A 17,307-nucleotide genomic window follows, 5' to 3' on the forward strand; every position below is an offset into this window, starting at 1 on the left:
ATTACTACTTTAAAAGACCCTTCGCATGGCTTTCGTGTAACCATACTTGCATATACGAACATGTTAAGTACATCTAAATTTTAGCTTCAGAAACGAAACGGGAATACTGCCATGGTGGTGCCTCGAACCCTTGGTCAAAAAGAGCCAGATAAGCTACAACAAATCAAATGATTCAAATTAGCAAGTTATCATACATGACAGTCTGCAGGCTTCCTGATTTTGGGCCGGAATGTCTTGATCTAGACAGATGTACACCGTACTTCAACTTCTTTTCTACAAAAGGTGTGGTTATTTCATGTGACACTCCTGGCAATAATGTAATTATATTTTGTTCAGTTTGTAGATGCATTTGGGTGAATTATTTTGAAGTGGTATATGAAATAGATTCATGCAAATTTTCAGATATTCAAATAGTCCATGTAAAGTCAGGTAAAATAAGTGTTTTCTAGTAGCTGGTTGACGAGCTGAATGTCAAGTCCCACCATAGTAATCAACCCAAAGTATGGTTTCGATAGAAGAGGAGCTCATCTCACACCAGGGCCCATGAAATTCAGAGCAGAGAGAATAAATGTATAGACCTATGATTATATGTCGGAGGAAGAAAATACTGGACCAGACTGGACTACTTGCATAAGCAGCTGTTCTTGTATTATTCTATAAAAATAAAGCATAATAATTCCCTAATACACAGTTAACATTTGAAATGAAGTACTTTATTAAGAAAATATAGACATTCTCCATAAATCTGTCATTGCCACAAACAAATATATCAACTATTTAATATATATATCACATTTTACAAGGACATTCATTCAGATGAGTATGATTTCCATTTATAGTCAACAAATCACTAATCATCTTTGAAATTAGTCATTACCATTAAACACCTACATTTTTGAGGTTAAGAAAAACATTAATGAGAATGTCGCATGAATAAACTTGCTCAAATTTATTAGAGATTCCAAATAAAGAGAATATTTACTATCAGGCAATTAACAACAATGAAATCGACATGTACTCAACCTTTCATAAAATATTTGTTCATGACACATTCATCCATGATTCTCTCCTTCGCATCAATTCACAAAATTACTTTCTTTAAACGTGTACAGGATGAAGAGTCATCGTTTCCTATTGCATTCTTTCCAGTCATAAACAGCATTAGAAAAATATCACGCATTTGAGAAGTTAAGCTCATCTCCTGGATGTGAATTTATTGAAACTGGAGGAACCCTGGGGTGAAACCTTCTCTCTGCTTCTTCTTCATCCGCGGACCGCGACAAAACTTCAACAGACGAGCTGCGCCGCAACAATCGCGCACGGTGGAGAAGTGACAAAGTGGATGGAGTAACCCTTTCATCACTGTAGACGTACATCCCGATTATTAGTAGAATGAAACCAATGACCTGTGGAAAATGGTGAGAAGTTAGTTTAGTCCAAATAGGAACAATTTGGTTGGCTTTTTCACTTACACATTTTCTATTAAACCTAAAAGATTATTTGAGAAGTGAAACCTCGGGCAAAAGTCAGCCCCTCTTGGGTAGCAAATTGAGGGTGGGTTCCAGCAACATCCTCCATGCGCTCTCCTAGATGGAACCACACACATGAAAAAGTCTGGAGTTTCCCAAGGAGTCGTATAAATTTGAATCTGGCATCTTATAGCCTGTGGCCCATGCCTTATCCACAACCTGTCTTTAGAGAGAGGCAAGTGGAAACCTTTTTCCATCAGGGCTTGCACCTATTCTTCCATCCACTTTCTCCGCCTTTTTAGGATTCCCCCGGCAGCTTCCCCGTTCCATCCATCCCATTTAAAACATCAGCATTTGTCATCCTCTTTGCCCAAATTATTTTCTCCATTCCTCACCACACCCACATCTCCAAAGCTTTCAGTCAATGCTCATCCTCTTGCCTCAAAAACCTGGTTTCATATCCATGACATGCTATTCCACATATTGAAGACTTTGCTAATATTTTCTACCCAACTTCAGTAGTATGCCCATCAAAAACTCTCTTCTCGTAAATCTTTCATTGGTTAATATAATTCTTTTTTTAATTTCCCCACTACTATGCCCTCTTTAATACGATATATTCGAAACAGTTCGGTGCTGTAATACCTCAAGCTAAACACTATCATTTGCAATGGTAGTTTGAAAGGAATCACCACAAGACGTCAGTGCTAGCGCAATGACTTTCCTGCATAGTAATTGGAGGAAGGAAGAACTCAGAGATGAAGAGTGACTTTATGTAGAGTAGATTGCTGGATTGTGTGTTGTTGGGAGTCACAAAATTTATATTTGGTAGCTGTGTCCATCCAAAACCGGTAGATTACTTAAAAAAAATAGGCAATCCTTTCTGAGTAAACACTTAACACATGAGTGATCAGGGAAGAGACCCATGGTGCTGATGCCTCCCTGTTGCTGTTCTCATGAAGTGACTCGTGAAGATGGAAAAAATGGAGGTTCGAGCAGTGATTAAATATTTTGTTAAGAAGGTAGTAGATTTAGGCGAGGCTACCGACAGCCGAGGTCATTTATGCCATCAGGGACGGATGTAAATTTAGTAAGGGTGGGGAGAAACTCGGCATCAGCTTTCTCTTACCGAAAGACACCTTGGGGTCCACAGTTTAACATTCCATCCATCGGATGGCGTACTCACTTAAAGTACCCTCTCCAAAGCACCTCAAGTAGGTATCGAGATACCAATGAAAAAGATCTGCCATTCCCAGGTTTCGAACCCAGATCACCTGGGCGGGAAGCCAGGACACTAGCCACCACACTATTACCGCTATTATCACTTTGTTAAGAAAGGTATGAAAGCAAAGGAAATTCATTCATGCCAACTTTCAGAAGTCTACGGAACTCTGCTCCTTCGTATATTCAGCTGCTGCCGAGTGGACAAACGAATTAAAGTTTGGTTGGGACTGCTTAAATGATGATCTGTGCAGTGGTCGGCCAACGTGTGCCCCTACCCCAGAAATTATTGCAGAAGTGCATTAAATGATAATGGAGGATGGCCGAATGTCAGTGGGAGAAATCAACTGAAGCTGTAAGGATGTCATCTGAATGGGAATTTCACATTTTAGAAATGGAATTGGATATGAGAAAATTATCTGCCAGACGGATGCCACGACTCTTGATGAAGGATCACAAACTCATCAGAATGGAAACTTCCTAACAATGTTCGACCCGTTTTTAGAGAAACCAACGAGATTTTCTTGGCCGGTTTGTGACCACAGATGAAACTTGGGTCCATTATTATACCCCAAAGACAAAACAGCAGTGGAAACATGTTGATCCACCACAACCAAAGAACAAAACGCAATATGGTCGGCCACATACGTGACGGCTTCCGTTTTTTGGGAATGCAAAAGGGATTCTGCTGGTAGATTATCTTCCTACTGGTCAAACAATTACTGGACAATATTCTGCTAACCTCCTGGACTAACTACAGTAAAAGATACATGAGAAAAGGCCAGGTTTGGTAGGCAAGGGTGAAAGTCATCTTTCGTCGAGACAATGCACGCCCGCACATTAGAGTTGTTTCCAGGGCAAAAATACGTTATTTCCATCTTCTCCCAAGCTCAAAATTATTCTCGCTGGGCGGATATTCCCTTCAAACAAAGAACTAACAGCTAAAGTAGACTAGTATTTTGCAGACCCGAAGGAATCTAATTTCGAGATGGGATCAAGACATTGGAACATCGCTGAACCAAGGGCATTAGTCTGCAGGGAGACTACATTGAAAAATAAAAAAGCTTCATGGAGTTCAGTCGTTCATTTCTATTACTATACAGGCATCAGTGTCGGTGATGACCTCCTTGTTGACCTTGACTTTCACATAGGTTTCACTGTCATTTATTTCTAATCCATTCCAAGAACTTTTCAAATTATCCTCATATTTGAGGAAGATATCATCTATGACAAAATATTCAGACTCTGAGGAGACTTCCAAGTCTGCAGTCTTTATGCTCTCATGAGTATGAGACTCACCATTGCAAAAAGATTGGCACTGTTTGTTTGAGGCAGGTGTATAAGAGGGGCATGCTGATGCAGGTGGTGTGAGCCTGACGTTTGACCGGCCGAACAAAGGCTTTCCCCACTCTCGCTCCCCACTGCTGCCCAATTTCCGTTAATTTTGGGTGCCCCCCTGGTGCTACCTCAGTAGTAGAAGTTCTAGCGGTGGCAACCAACAGCTAGGATCATTTGCGCCATTAGGGAAGAATGGGAGAGGAGGAAGGGTGGAGAGAAACTCAGCGTCAGCCTAATCTTATCTTAAGGCACCTAGGGGTGCACAGTTTATAACGTCCCATTTGACGGACGTTGTATTCAGTCAAAGTGCTTTCCACTAACACCTCGAGTGGGGATCAAGACACCACCTCTGGGTGAGAAGCCAGGATACATTAGCCACCACACCATCTCAATCCCTGTGCACTACCTCAAAAATATCCCCATGTCCAAGAGCACATAAAACTGGTTATTGTCCACGGAATTTATACACATCACAAATAAATTGGTAGAAATTTTGAATCCCACAAAAGCAATAAACTTCTATTGTGCTAATATTCATGACTACAAGGAAGAATTTCCAATTTATTTGCAATTTCAATTCTAAAATATCATGGATGAAATACTTAATCATAAATTCTCTCAGCCACTTCATGGAATCTACACCAAAATCAAGTTTTCTTAATGCTAATTAATGGCACACACATATTTCTAGATGATTCAAATAACTTGTGCTTTAACAACAAATGGATTTCACTGAAATTTGCAACCGCCCAGGGAAACAGCCGACCACTACGCAAACTGGTATTAGATTGGTTAACGATTGTCCACTTCTGACCAGGTTTTCCATTGTTGAATTATTGAAATTGGGCATTATTGAATTACTGAAATTGGAACAAAATAACAAACTTGTAAGATTTATTCTGTAATTATTTTGCTTGTTCTAAAATACATCCTCACTCTGGTGAGCCATCAACTGGAGCCCAAGTTCCTCTGACCTCTTGGTCCACTGTGCCACCTGACATACAAGCAGACAGGTAACCAGCACCAAGTTGAAAGGTCGCCCACCTTATCTCAACCCAGGCCCATCATTGCTTAATTTTGGTGATCTAATGGCAAACGGTGTTTCAGCATTGCCCTTACCTAATCTAAATATGTAACTATATGCATGTTGCTTACCTGTAACCAGTGGAATTGCTGCCAATAAAGTGCCAATGATACGACCCAGATAACTAGAGTACGAACACTGTCCAAGACCATTCTGGTGGTAGCAGAAATTTCCTTTGTGACACTTATGCCAGCAAAATTAAAGAATGCTATACTAATGATGGTACCTGAGAAAATAGATAAACCACATTAGCATCACACAAATGATATTGCGCACAGGGATATACTGGGAAAAAATGAAACTCAAGGAATAATTGTGATCAAAACTGACAGGATTTTTCTCACAAAAAGGAGATGACAAATAAATAAATAAAATTGAATTCATTACAATCAAGATAAAAAATTCCAATCTAACTAAATAAACAGAGTTTGAATAAGCACTCATATCAATAATACTTATGTATCTGCTACAATCTGGTATAGTTACCCCACCATTCTAACAGGCACTTCTCAAACCGTGCAAAATGGTAGTAAATTACTGAATTGTGGTGGAGCAACTTCAGAAATCACTCTAAATTATTTCCAGGGAAGCTGTCTACCCCACTTTGAGTCCCCTGCCAATACCACAATTCCGTAGCATCCAATGACATAAACACAGCAAGTACCTTAAACCAATATAGCTTCACTGACACCTCTAAATTGGCTGAGGCATCAACGACCATTAAAGACTATATCTCTCACCAACAAATGCACAAACAAGAAGAGGGTTATTGGAGAGCTGCACAAATCCATCAATAACATCCTCCAAGACACCTCTTGGGTTTCCACTGAATGGTTCTCCAACATAAATGTAATAAAATGGTATCTGAAGAAGCGACAGTACCAGAAATCCAAATACACCTGCCAAACAGAGGAAAGATAATTACATGAAAAATCACCAAATACAAACAACAGATTTTAAGCATATTTTTTCATATTTAAGAATCCACAATATTGAATAATATCACTTACCTTCCCAACCAACAGCTTGCAAAGGTGGTACATTGTACTTGGAAACATATTTTTCCTCATACACCATTTGTGATGCAGTAATAATCTGGGCAAGAATAATTAATTCATCGCCTGGAATACAAAATATTATAGAGTAACCTTTCCAAATAATAAAATACCAAAAATATTCTTCAGAAGCCGTAATCTCACCAAAAACTTAAATACAAAATTACACATGGGCATAGAAATGACAAACCTACTGTTCCATTTCTTATTGCATGCGGAAAACAATATAAATTTGGTGGTACCGCTTTAGGAATTGAAAATAATACAGAGGTATTGCTGAGAAGAGTAAATTAATTTAAGAATATTAACGAGAAAACATCCAGCTGGGATCACATTACATTCCTAAACAAAAAAATACAACTTACACAAACTTATATCAAAATTTCACCAATACTAATACTAATCTTTTAATCTAATTTTCATAATAAAGGGAATGATTTGCCTTACCTGTAATAACATTGTTTTTATCAAGAGTTTCACCCGATTGGGAGCCCTGAAAGAAATCAGATACACCAACAACTGTCAGACCAACTATAATGAAGTATATTCCACCCCATTCCCTCCAAGAAAGAACTCTTCCAAGGAAAGCAACGGAGAGCAGGGCAGTGAAGACTATCACAGAACCTAAAAAGAAACCTTGTGTCATTACCTTAATTGTGACAATACCCTTCATTATAAAACACTACTTATTTATTCATCTTGACTTTCCAAATTCTAATTCAGAAGATAAACTTAATGATGTCAAGAGCATCGATCGACGAGTGAGGGGCACATAAAACGAGACATTCATTCAATCAAGTGCATTTAATGTAGATAATTCAAACGAATTGTATCACAGCTGATCGAAAGGCTTCGAAAACATGTCGAACAAATAATAGGATTAGTTTAAGTAGCATGGAATTAACCGTAACTAAATTCGTAAAATCAAAAATTATGCCTCACCTCGAAGCATCTGAAAAGAAGATGCGTACGTAAGATTTAGACCGATATACATTATCGAAGTAGCACACATATCACATAAAGCAGCTGGTAGAAATATTAGAGGGTTAAAATTTTGGTTTTCACTGGGGTTTCTTTCGTTCCGATTTCCATCCTGCAATGTTACAAAAAAGGAAATTTAGGAGACCGTTTGGTTTTTACAATATTAATAAGATAGAAACTAAATAATACCTTCTTGCAAATCGCGTATAAATGGAGAAACTTGAATGCCAACAGGCAAAGAATTTCTCCGACAAACATTCCACAAGCTTGTAAAAAAGGATGATCGAATTTTTTAACTTCCCCTTCACTATTTCGGGAGCTCATTCTATCGGCCCACCTATTAGAGATACACAACAAATAACGTATAGCATGGGTAATCACAGTATAGTACATATGTCATGTCCATTTCCCAAAGTCGATACAAACTTTGTTGATAGTGTATTAAGGGAACCTGTGAAGATCATCGCAGCTGCCAAAAGCAATTGATATTTAGACCAAGCCATTGTTGCTTTAGTTGTTATTCGAAAATATTCAATCCCTCCGTCCTAACGAGCTTCATCCAGTATTTCAGATCAAATAAAATGCTTCATCAATGAATGATACGGGCGAATGACACATTAGAGGGGACTTTGCCTGCGAAGCAGGAGTGTCTGAGTCATAATCTACAAACCATTTAATCACAAAACATGGGCATACACACAACAGGAGATACTTCGATTATACATATAAAAACTACACAATCGAGAATAGCTGAGATGGCTAACAATTGAGAAAAGAAAAGCGAAATATGACAATACAAATTAAAAACAAGCTAAAAACGCCCAATTAGTAGGCAAATGAAAGGCAAACGTGGAACCAATAACAATTCTTTATTTTTAGGCGCAAAATTATAAAAAAGATTTTTTGGGAAGTTTCATGATTCCGTTTGTATCGCGCAAGTATACATTGATTTATGAACATGAACTACTCGCAACAAAATATTAACTTTGTCTTTTAAATCTTTGATAGCTCTGCTGGGAACGTGAACTGCACGAAATCGGGAACGATTTTCGTGCTGGACTTAACTGTCCCATTTTAGCTAATATCACACGACATAAAAATCAATGGTTTTCATAATGAATTGAGGATTCCAACGGATCCTAAATATACCGCGATTATTACAAGTCATGTAATTCAAATTTCATTTCCTTCATATCAGACATGGTCTAAAAAATAATATGCATGTTCTTGGTCTGAAAACTAGTCCCTGTTGCCCAATTTAATCAAAAGTTTCTCTTTGATACACACTGTAAAAATTATCCTGATCTAATATGATCGTTATTTCTGGATCCCATTTAATACAGAGTTAGTATTCTTTGGAGTGATTGCAGCCTCATAGCAACTGGAGAGCCTGCTTCGGCATGGCATCATTGGGGTAGAAAAAAGCAGCCGGGATGAGTGGATACTTATGAGTACTTGCCTTTATGTGATGACTCAGGAATTGAATCTCTAATGTTTTCTTCTAATGCATTGGTTGACCACTTCAAAAGTCTTTGAAAGAATGTATCCAGCCAGTCATTTATTCTCAGTCTCTTCAAATGGTCAGTTTGCAGACCAATAATGAGTAGGTACCTATTAAAGGCCTTTAAGTGTTATGCCCACGCTTGTAAATGTCTGCATAATGCTTGTTAGGGAAAATATAAAAACATATGGCACTGGTTCCAGCCAAAGTCATCACCATAACCTTCTGACTACATATCTTTAGAAAATGCCATTCTAACACTCCAAAATCCCTCCGTCTGTAGTTCACATTTGTTCTATAGCCACAACTTTGGCCATAACCTAGCTCCTTAGATTTCTGCAAAAATATTTCAAGAACTCATAAAAATTACATACTAGCTAATTTTTTAACTCTAACAAATAAATGAGCAAATCTCTAAATAAATAAATAGTTTTGAAACTTCCCACGTGTGTTTTTCCACCAGGCCCTTCGTCTCACTATTGACTTTGCCAATATCAATTGATCTTTCTGAAAAATTTTCTCTATATTGAAGCATTGAATGTGTAACTGGTAATTTTATACTGAAGTTCAGGTGCCTTGAGAAAAACTTCCTCTCGGATAGAGAACAAGTTGTTCTATACTCAGCATTTGCTGTGTACCTTAAAGGGCTGAGATTAATTGTGGCATCTATTTATCGTTCTCCTAATGGAGACTTTGATGTGTTCTGTGAACAGCTTGAGAAGGTTTCAACTTATCTTCAAAACTTTCACACAACTATCGTTATAGGAACCGATTTAAATGTTGACATGGATTGCCTTTCAAGGAATCATACTCAGCTACACATTTTTCTCAGGGGCTTTGATTTATATTGTGCCAATTCGGAAATGACTAGATTGAATGCCTGTCTTGACAATGTAATCACTAATACTGATTAATCCGACTGTGTTCTCAAAGTCTTTGACCCCATGCTCTCTGATCATTTTGCAATCTCCTTTTCATGGTATTCTAAGCTGTGTGTTAATAGCTATAACAAAACTTCCAAAACTGTGTATGTTAGACAGATGACTGTACACCATGTCTATGACTTTATAACTTTGCTCAATAATACTGACTGGGATGCCCTGCTGACCTATACTGATTGTGAAAGAAAGTTTGCAACTTTTTTTAGTCATTTCCTGTTATTGTTTGAATGTGCATTCCAAAAGAAATTAATTCAGCTGAAACATAAGCCCAATCTACAGGCAAATTGGTTTAATATTGACCTTGAGAATAAGAGAAGGAATTTACTCAACTTATATAAACAGTATAAGCTATGTGGTAGTGATGATCTTAAAAAAGCCTACAATAACCAAAAGAAGGACTACTATACTGAGTTAAGATTGGCTAAATGTCATGCCAATGTTAGCTACATTAATAATGCATCAAACAAATGCAGAGCAGCCTGGACTACCATTAAAAAAGAAACAGGATTAAGTAAAAACTCTGATTATGTTCCAATAGACTCTGAATCTTTTAATAACTACTTTATTAGTTCGGTTGACAATAATATAGCTGATATAAATAATATTAATCAAACCTCAGCTAACACTGCTAATAACCTATTATGCAATACTCCCACCACCAATTCTATATTTCAATGGAAAGAAGTTTCTCAGATAGACATAATTAAAGTAGTGAAAAAGTTCAAGAATTCTAATTGTAAAGATATGTTTGGGCTTTCAAATAATTCAATCAAATCTGTAATTGACTGGTTAGCATACCCTCTTGCTATTGTCAATAACCCCTTTCTCCAGTCTGGTTATTTTCCTGATCAGTTGAAGTTTTCCAAGGTCATTCTTATTCACAAACGTGGTGATATCAGTTCTCCAAACAATTATCGTCCTATTACAATTATTTCTCCACTTGCAAAAATCATTGAATCAGTTGTATTTACCCAAATCCTGGACTTTTTTGAATCTTTAAATCTATTTACACCGACTGTTTGGTTTCAGACCCAACAAATGTACAACTCAAGCTGTTGAATATGTTATAAAGCAAATCATTAAGGCTTTTGAAGGTAATCAATGTTTGGCTCTCTCACTATGTGATCTCTCTTCGGCTTTTGACTGTGTTAATCACACAATTCTCATAAATAAGTTGAAATATTATGGTTTTAAGGATACTGAACTAAAATTTATTTCTTCCTACTTATCTGATTGTAAGCAGTCAAAACCATTAAATATTAAATAGGGTGTGCCTCAGGGCTCTGTGCTTGGACCTCTTTTATTTCTGGTCATGATTAATGACTTGTGCCCCAATATGATTACTGACACGTGTCCTCTATGCGGATGATACTACTTTCCTACATAGTTCCCCCCATCATTCTGATGCGATGAATAGAGTTCCTATTATACTTAAAAAGGCAGTGGACTGGTTTTCTGCCAACAATCTCCATATGAATCCCAATAAAACTCAGCATCTTCCATGTACTCTAAAATGTGCTACACTGGATACTGTCCCTGTGAAACTGCTGGGATTTTATATAGACTCCAAGTTAACATAGAGTGCTCATATTCTACACATTAGGAAGAAACTTGCCCAAGCCTTATTTCTGCTCAGGAAATTGAAATTATATGTTAGTAAGGACTACTTAATTAATGCTTACTATGCATTCTTTCACTCACATATTACTTATGGCATTAGACTTCGGGGGCATGCATCTCTGCGTTTGTGTCAGTAGGTTTTTTTTTCTGAAGGCCCGCCTGACCTCCGCAAAGGGTTAGTCAAAGTTAGGCAGCCTTTAACAATCGCGCAAGTAAATATTCAGTGCCTTAGGAACAAAGTAAACCTGCTTGAAGTGGCTATGAACGAGTGTGAACCAGAAATTTTGTGTATTACAGAGCATTGATTAAAATACGAAGAACTTATGGTTATTTCACTCTCAAATTACTCCCTAGTGTCGTCATTCTGCCGGGCCACGTATAAAAATGGAGGTGTGGCCATTTTCGTGCATAGTAGAATAAAGGGGACTATTAACTCAGTTCACGTGCCTGTGAAGGAAGAAAAAACTTTTGAATGTGCTGTGTGTTTCCATGAAACTCCAGTGGGATTGCTCGTGCTCATCTCCATCTACAGATCACCAACTGGTGATTTTCATTCATTCATTAAAAAACTGGACCAACTCATTTGCTCCTTATATGCAAGCAACAGGATACTCGTGCTGAACGGCGATCTCAACTGTAATCTCTTAGTTGACTCCCCTCACAGATCAGAATTGTTGAATCTGTTCAAAACTTATGGCATGGAATGTTTTAACAATAATCCTACCAGAGTCACTCCCACATCTGCCGCCCTAATTGATTACGCTGTGACCAACTTTAACCATGAAAAAGTAGTCACAACTGTTTGCGACCTAGGTATAACAGACCATTGCATGGTGAAAATAAGTATCGATACTAACCAACCAATGGATAGCCCAAATGATAAAACTTACCCAAGGCGGCGGCCTCTCACTCATGGAAATATGCAGCATTTTCTGCTCCTTCTTCAGTCCCAAAACTGGGACAATGTCTATGACCTTAAGTCAGTAGACGAAGGTTTCAATTACTTTTATTCAATTTTCAAACACAATTTTGAAATGTGTTTCCCAGTAACACATCATAAAATATTTCATAGAACAAAATGTAAGCCATGGCTAACTGACGAGATCCGTCACTACTCAACTATCCTTAAAAAACTTGCTATCTCCGGTAAAAGTTCAAACAATCATGAACAAAGGTTACTCTATAAGGAATTTCAAAAGTATTACCGTAAACTGATTTCTACCACGAAAAGAACCTATAATGATAATAAGTTACTTAATTTCAATAACAAGTCCAAAACTGCATGGGAAATAATTAATGACTGTAGAGGTAAGAAAAATCCACAACTCACTCTCCCAAAACTTTGTAACCCTGAAAATAACACTGCCATTAGCTATTCATCTCTAGCTAATAAATTTAACAAATACTACGTATCAGCTCCTTGCCTAACTACTTCTCCAGCCAATGTGCTTTTAGCAAATGCACCATCGTCAATGTTTGCCAAGCCCTGTTCTGAAACCAATCTAAAAACTATTGTCTCCTCACTCAGAAACAAATCCAATACTGGCCCAGATGAAATTCCTAGTAAAGTTGTTCATCATTGTTTTGAAGCCATAAAAGCACCCCTTTTATTTCTAATTAATGAATCTTTGATACAAGGGATTTTCCCATCCCAATTAAAAGAATCAAAAGTAGTGCCCATTTATAAAAACCATGGCTGTGTAAATGATTTGAATAACTACAGACCAATAGCCGTCCAAAATACATTTGCTAAAATATTCGAAAAAGCCATGTATATGCAAATAGCATCTTATCTCGAAAAAAACTTCCTACTTTCAAATTCTCTGGATCTGGATCTATTCTCTGGATTTAGATCTGAAAGGTCTACCACAACTGCCATATGTCAGGCAATCGACAGCATACTTAATTCATTAGATGCTAAACGCAAAACTCTTGGAATGTTTTTTGACTTGTCAAAGGCTTTTGATAATGTAAACCACAATAGACTACTAATTAAACTCAATAGAATAGGAATTAGAGGAAGTCCTTTAAACTGGTTGAAGTCCTTTATTCATAATCGCAGTCAGAAAGTAGTGTTATCAGTTGATGGGTCAAAATATTCATCCGAAGCATACCAAGTTAACAAAGGTGTTCCACAAGGCTCAACCCTTGGGCCACTCCTCTTTCTGATTTACATCAATGACCTACCTAACTGCTTACCAAATAATGATGGAATAATACCAGTGTTGTACGCTGACGACACTAATGTAATAATATCAACACAAACATATCCCAGCCTTGTGGATAAATCTAAGTCTGTCACACTTGCAATAAACAAGTGGTGTACAGACAACCTTCTAGACTTAAATGTAAATAAAAGTAAAATAGTAAACTTTACACGCAATAAGAACGTGTCAGATGATCTGCTGGTAAAAATCAATCACCTATCAATTGAGCGTGTGACAGAATGCAAATTTCTAGGTATTTCTCTATGTGCAAATATTTCTTGGGATACTCATGTAAAAGCCCTCCAACACAAGATCAGTTCAACTTGCTACTTATTAAGACACCTGTATGAAACTACAAGTAAAACTGTACTACTCAATTTGTACTATGGGGAAATTTACTCAAATATAACCTACAGTATAATATTATGGGGATCAGCTGCTATTTCTCAAACCATCTTTAAAATGCAAAAGAAAGCTATTAGAATCATTGCCAGGAAACCTTACAATGCTCCATCAAGGCCTATTTTCCATGATTTAAATTTGCTACCACTCCCATGCATCTACATTATGTTTTTAATTCTATATATAAAAAATAACATCGGCAACTATTCTCTTAACTCTGCCTATCATCATCATTACACCAGAGGCAGGAATGACTTCCATTATGGGAATATAAGAACTAAAGCATTGAAATTAGGACCCAATGAAATGGGCATCAGATTATTTAACAAACTACCCAAAAGTATCAAGGATACACAGGGAACTGCCGTATTCAGGCATAAACTAAAAAGATATCTACAACGCAATATGTTTTACTCGGTTGATGAATATCTCAACAATATTCCCGACCAGTAAGTTCATACTTTTAGTTTCTAGCAATGGTAATGGTCTGATTCATGTTTGTGATCAATGATTTTTCTGAATTTGATATTGTATGTGCATGTTACAGCCGATGTTCATGGGTTTGTACCAAACACTTATGTAACTATGAGCATCTATTCTTTTATGTATCTTAACTGAGCCTGTGTCTTTGCTCCTCATTGACGTGCCTTATATCATGTACATACTTCACCCACCTGGTATTTTTGTATTGTGATCTCTGGGCAAATAAAAAGTAATAATAATAATAATAATCTGATATTAAGCTAATCTTTGTGATGCAGAAAAAGGCAGTCCGTACCTTATCTAATTCATGTCCACTTGAACACTGTAGACCTCTCTTTTTAAATTTAAAAATTATGACTATCTACAATTTATATATATTCTATTCATTAGTTCATGTAAAAGAAAATACGAGTATGTACTCCACTAGGGCCGACGTTCACGGCCATAACACCAGAGCAAAGTCTAATATGGATTTTCCATACTGTAGGCTAGATAGGACTTACAAAGTTGAAGGTCTACCTATCAAATTGTTTAATATGCTTCCAAAATCTGTAAAGTCAGCCCGCAATGTAGTGTTCCACAGGGTGCTGCGTGATTGGCTTACCTCCAATCCTTTATACTCAATAGAGGAGTATTATGAGCTCGACTTTACTAGCCTAAAATTACAAGGTCTAGCGTGAGTAGAATACTAAGTGTATGTATGCAAATATTTTCAAATAAGTATTTATGTGATTGTATATTGTGCTGTATACTATATTATCTATGAACAACTGTATGTTCCTAAATGACGACATCTACCATATGTGAATATGATTATAAGATGAATAAAGCAGCACGTGGTATTGCTCCATGATGGAAAAAAATTCATCTCTCCTGGTAAAGTTGTATGCCAAGGTGTCCCACAGGGTTCAGTTCTGGGTCCTATCCTGTTTCTCCTCTACATTAATGACTTACCTGAGAATATAAGAACCAACGAAAGGGATGATCCACTCCTATTTGCAGACGATACCAGTATCATACTCACTGCCTCTACAGTCCAAAGTTTAACAAACAATGCTAAACAAACCGTTCAACATCTGAACTCAGGGTGTAGCAGGAATCAGCTGAATTTAAATGTGGAAAAGTCCCAACTACTTTACTTTGCTAATAAAAACAAAAACATGGCCACTTTTGCAATTGAATCAAGTGGAAAACTAATTCCCCAAGCGCCCCATGCAAAATTCCTAGGAATAGTTCTAGACGGGCGGTTGTCCTGGTGGGAGCATATATGTCACCTGGGCAAAAAAATGAATACCATTTGCTTCCTTATTAGAAGCATCAGGTTTACCGTAACAATGGATGTCCTCATGTCAATATATTATGCAAATATCTACTCCTGTATAGTATATAGTATCCTTTTCTGGGGTTCTTCTCCGCTTGCAGACACAATATTTAAAATTCAAAAGCGAGCCGTACGGCTAATTGTCAAAGCAGAGCATAATGCTCCTTGTCGTCCATTATTCCACAAATTGAACATTCTACCTTTGCCATGTATTTATATCTATGTATTACTGGTGTACACCTTTGTAAACCTTTCAATGTATGACACAAATTGTGGTATTCACCACTATGGGACCATGTCTAAAAATGATCTGCACCGAACTTACGTAAGAACTAGAACCACCGCACTAGGCCCTAAATCTATGGCTCTCCTTATGTTTAATAAGCTAAACGAGGACCTGAAATCCAGCACAAACATTTATCTATTTAAAAGAAAATGGAGAGCTTTTCTTCAAAGGAATTTGTTCTATTCTATTAGGAATTTCATGGAACATGAAACTTAGAATAGGCATATGTATTTACATTGTGTATTATTGTATATATTGACGTGTCCTATACTATGTATAATTTTTTTTGTATGATGGTCTCTGGACAAATAAAAATTATTATTATTTGAATGTATGTAATTTCAACCCTCATGAGGGAATCAATGACGTCAACAGTTTGTTGAGTCCCTCCTTTTGATGTCAATAACCCGCCGAGCAGTATTTAATTGATATCATCTATTGGCAATGCCTCATTAAAGAGCATTTAAGAAATTTTTAGGTCTCAAAGATAACACAATTTAATGCTGGATGCTCATGATCCCACCATAAAAATAATAATCTTACGCTCTCTTCATCAAGTTTTGGAGTCCACAATTACCTATGTGTTTTTAATTAGGTAATATTTGTCATTTGCTATTTTTTACTTATAACAATGGTATCTCTAAAGCTTCTAGTGCGACAGAATTTGACATGTAATGGTCTGGTACATAAACATTGGATGCTGCCCAATATGGTAACCCTCTCTGAAGTGGCACCATGTGAAAGGATGACCACAGCCTTTTAGTTTCATTTTGGAGTTAATGAGTCATAAGTAACTTTGCTATTAGCTAAGATTTAAGGACACCTCATATCTACTTCAAAGGTCAGAAAACTTGTACACCTAATCATTCATTATTCATGCAAGTAAAACAAAATCCTTTTTTGACCAAAGTCACTACAAGCAATATAGGCCATATAATAATGGCCCATTGAGTAATGGGATGTGAGTGATAAGTGTGTCGACAATTGTTAATTTCAGTTTGAAGAGTATGCATGGGAAGGAGCAAGAGATGGGAAATTGAATAGATATACCCGCTGTATCTGAAGGGTTGTCATGCTGTTGATATCGATGGGGATGTTCTGACATCAGGTGTTGATGATAGTGCAAAGAGCAACTTGACTTGGACTTGATTCCAAGTGAAAGGGTTAAGGTGCAATATGAAATGTGAGGTTAGGAAGACAAAACAGCCACATTAAGGGGCATGAATGGCTGGCTGGGTCAGCATAGATGGTGTGATGATTTTGGTGACCCCAAAGTGAGTGGGGATGGAAACTTTGGTGCATTCATGGAATATTTTCAAATCAATGGTTAGATTAGGAAGATTAGAGCATAAAATAAATTGATCATAAAAATCAAAAGGTTGCCAAACAAAGATGTAA

At 37.1% G+C, this 17,307-nt stretch overlaps 1 protein-coding gene across 1 annotated transcript; it reads right to left on the reverse strand.

Moving 5' to 3' along the window:
* Positions 1–691: 691 nt before the first annotated feature.
* On the reverse strand, positions 692–7,931 carry Tango9 (transport and golgi organization 9). Its single transcript, XM_071598875.1, has 8 exons — positions 7,575–7,931; positions 7,338–7,485; positions 7,110–7,260; positions 6,615–6,791; positions 6,123–6,233; positions 5,853–6,011; positions 5,184–5,338; positions 692–1,406 (listed from the first exon to the last, which is right to left on the reverse strand). The coding sequence occupies exons 1-8, from the start codon at positions 7,649–7,651 to the stop codon at positions 1,173–1,175; spliced, it is 1,212 nt and encodes a 403-aa protein (XP_071454976.1). The 5' UTR covers positions 7,652–7,931; the 3' UTR covers positions 692–1,172.
* Positions 7,932–17,307: the final 9,376 nt, after the last annotated feature.

Source organism: Hetaerina americana, unplaced genomic scaffold, assembly GCF_022747635.1.
Source record: "Hetaerina americana unplaced genomic scaffold, ioHetAmer1.1.p SCAF_10, whole genome shotgun sequence".
NCBI classification, from domain to species: domain Eukaryota; kingdom Metazoa; phylum Arthropoda; class Insecta; order Odonata; family Calopterygidae; genus Hetaerina; species Hetaerina americana.

Excerpts from the sequence above, each read along its gene's own strand:
- Tango9 (XM_071598875.1), bottom strand. The coding sequence starts at position 7,651 with ATGGCTTGGTCTAAATATCAATTGCTTTTGGCAGCTGCGATGATCTTC. Across the intron at positions 6,792-7,109 it reads TTCTTTTCAGATGCTTCGAG|GTTCTGTGATAGTCTTCACT; the intron begins GTGAGGCATAAT and ends GTTTCTTTTTAG. Across the intron at positions 6,234-6,614 it reads TAAAAACAATGTTATTACAG|GCGATGAATTAATTATTCTT; the intron begins GTAAGGCAAATC and ends TTTGTATTCCAG.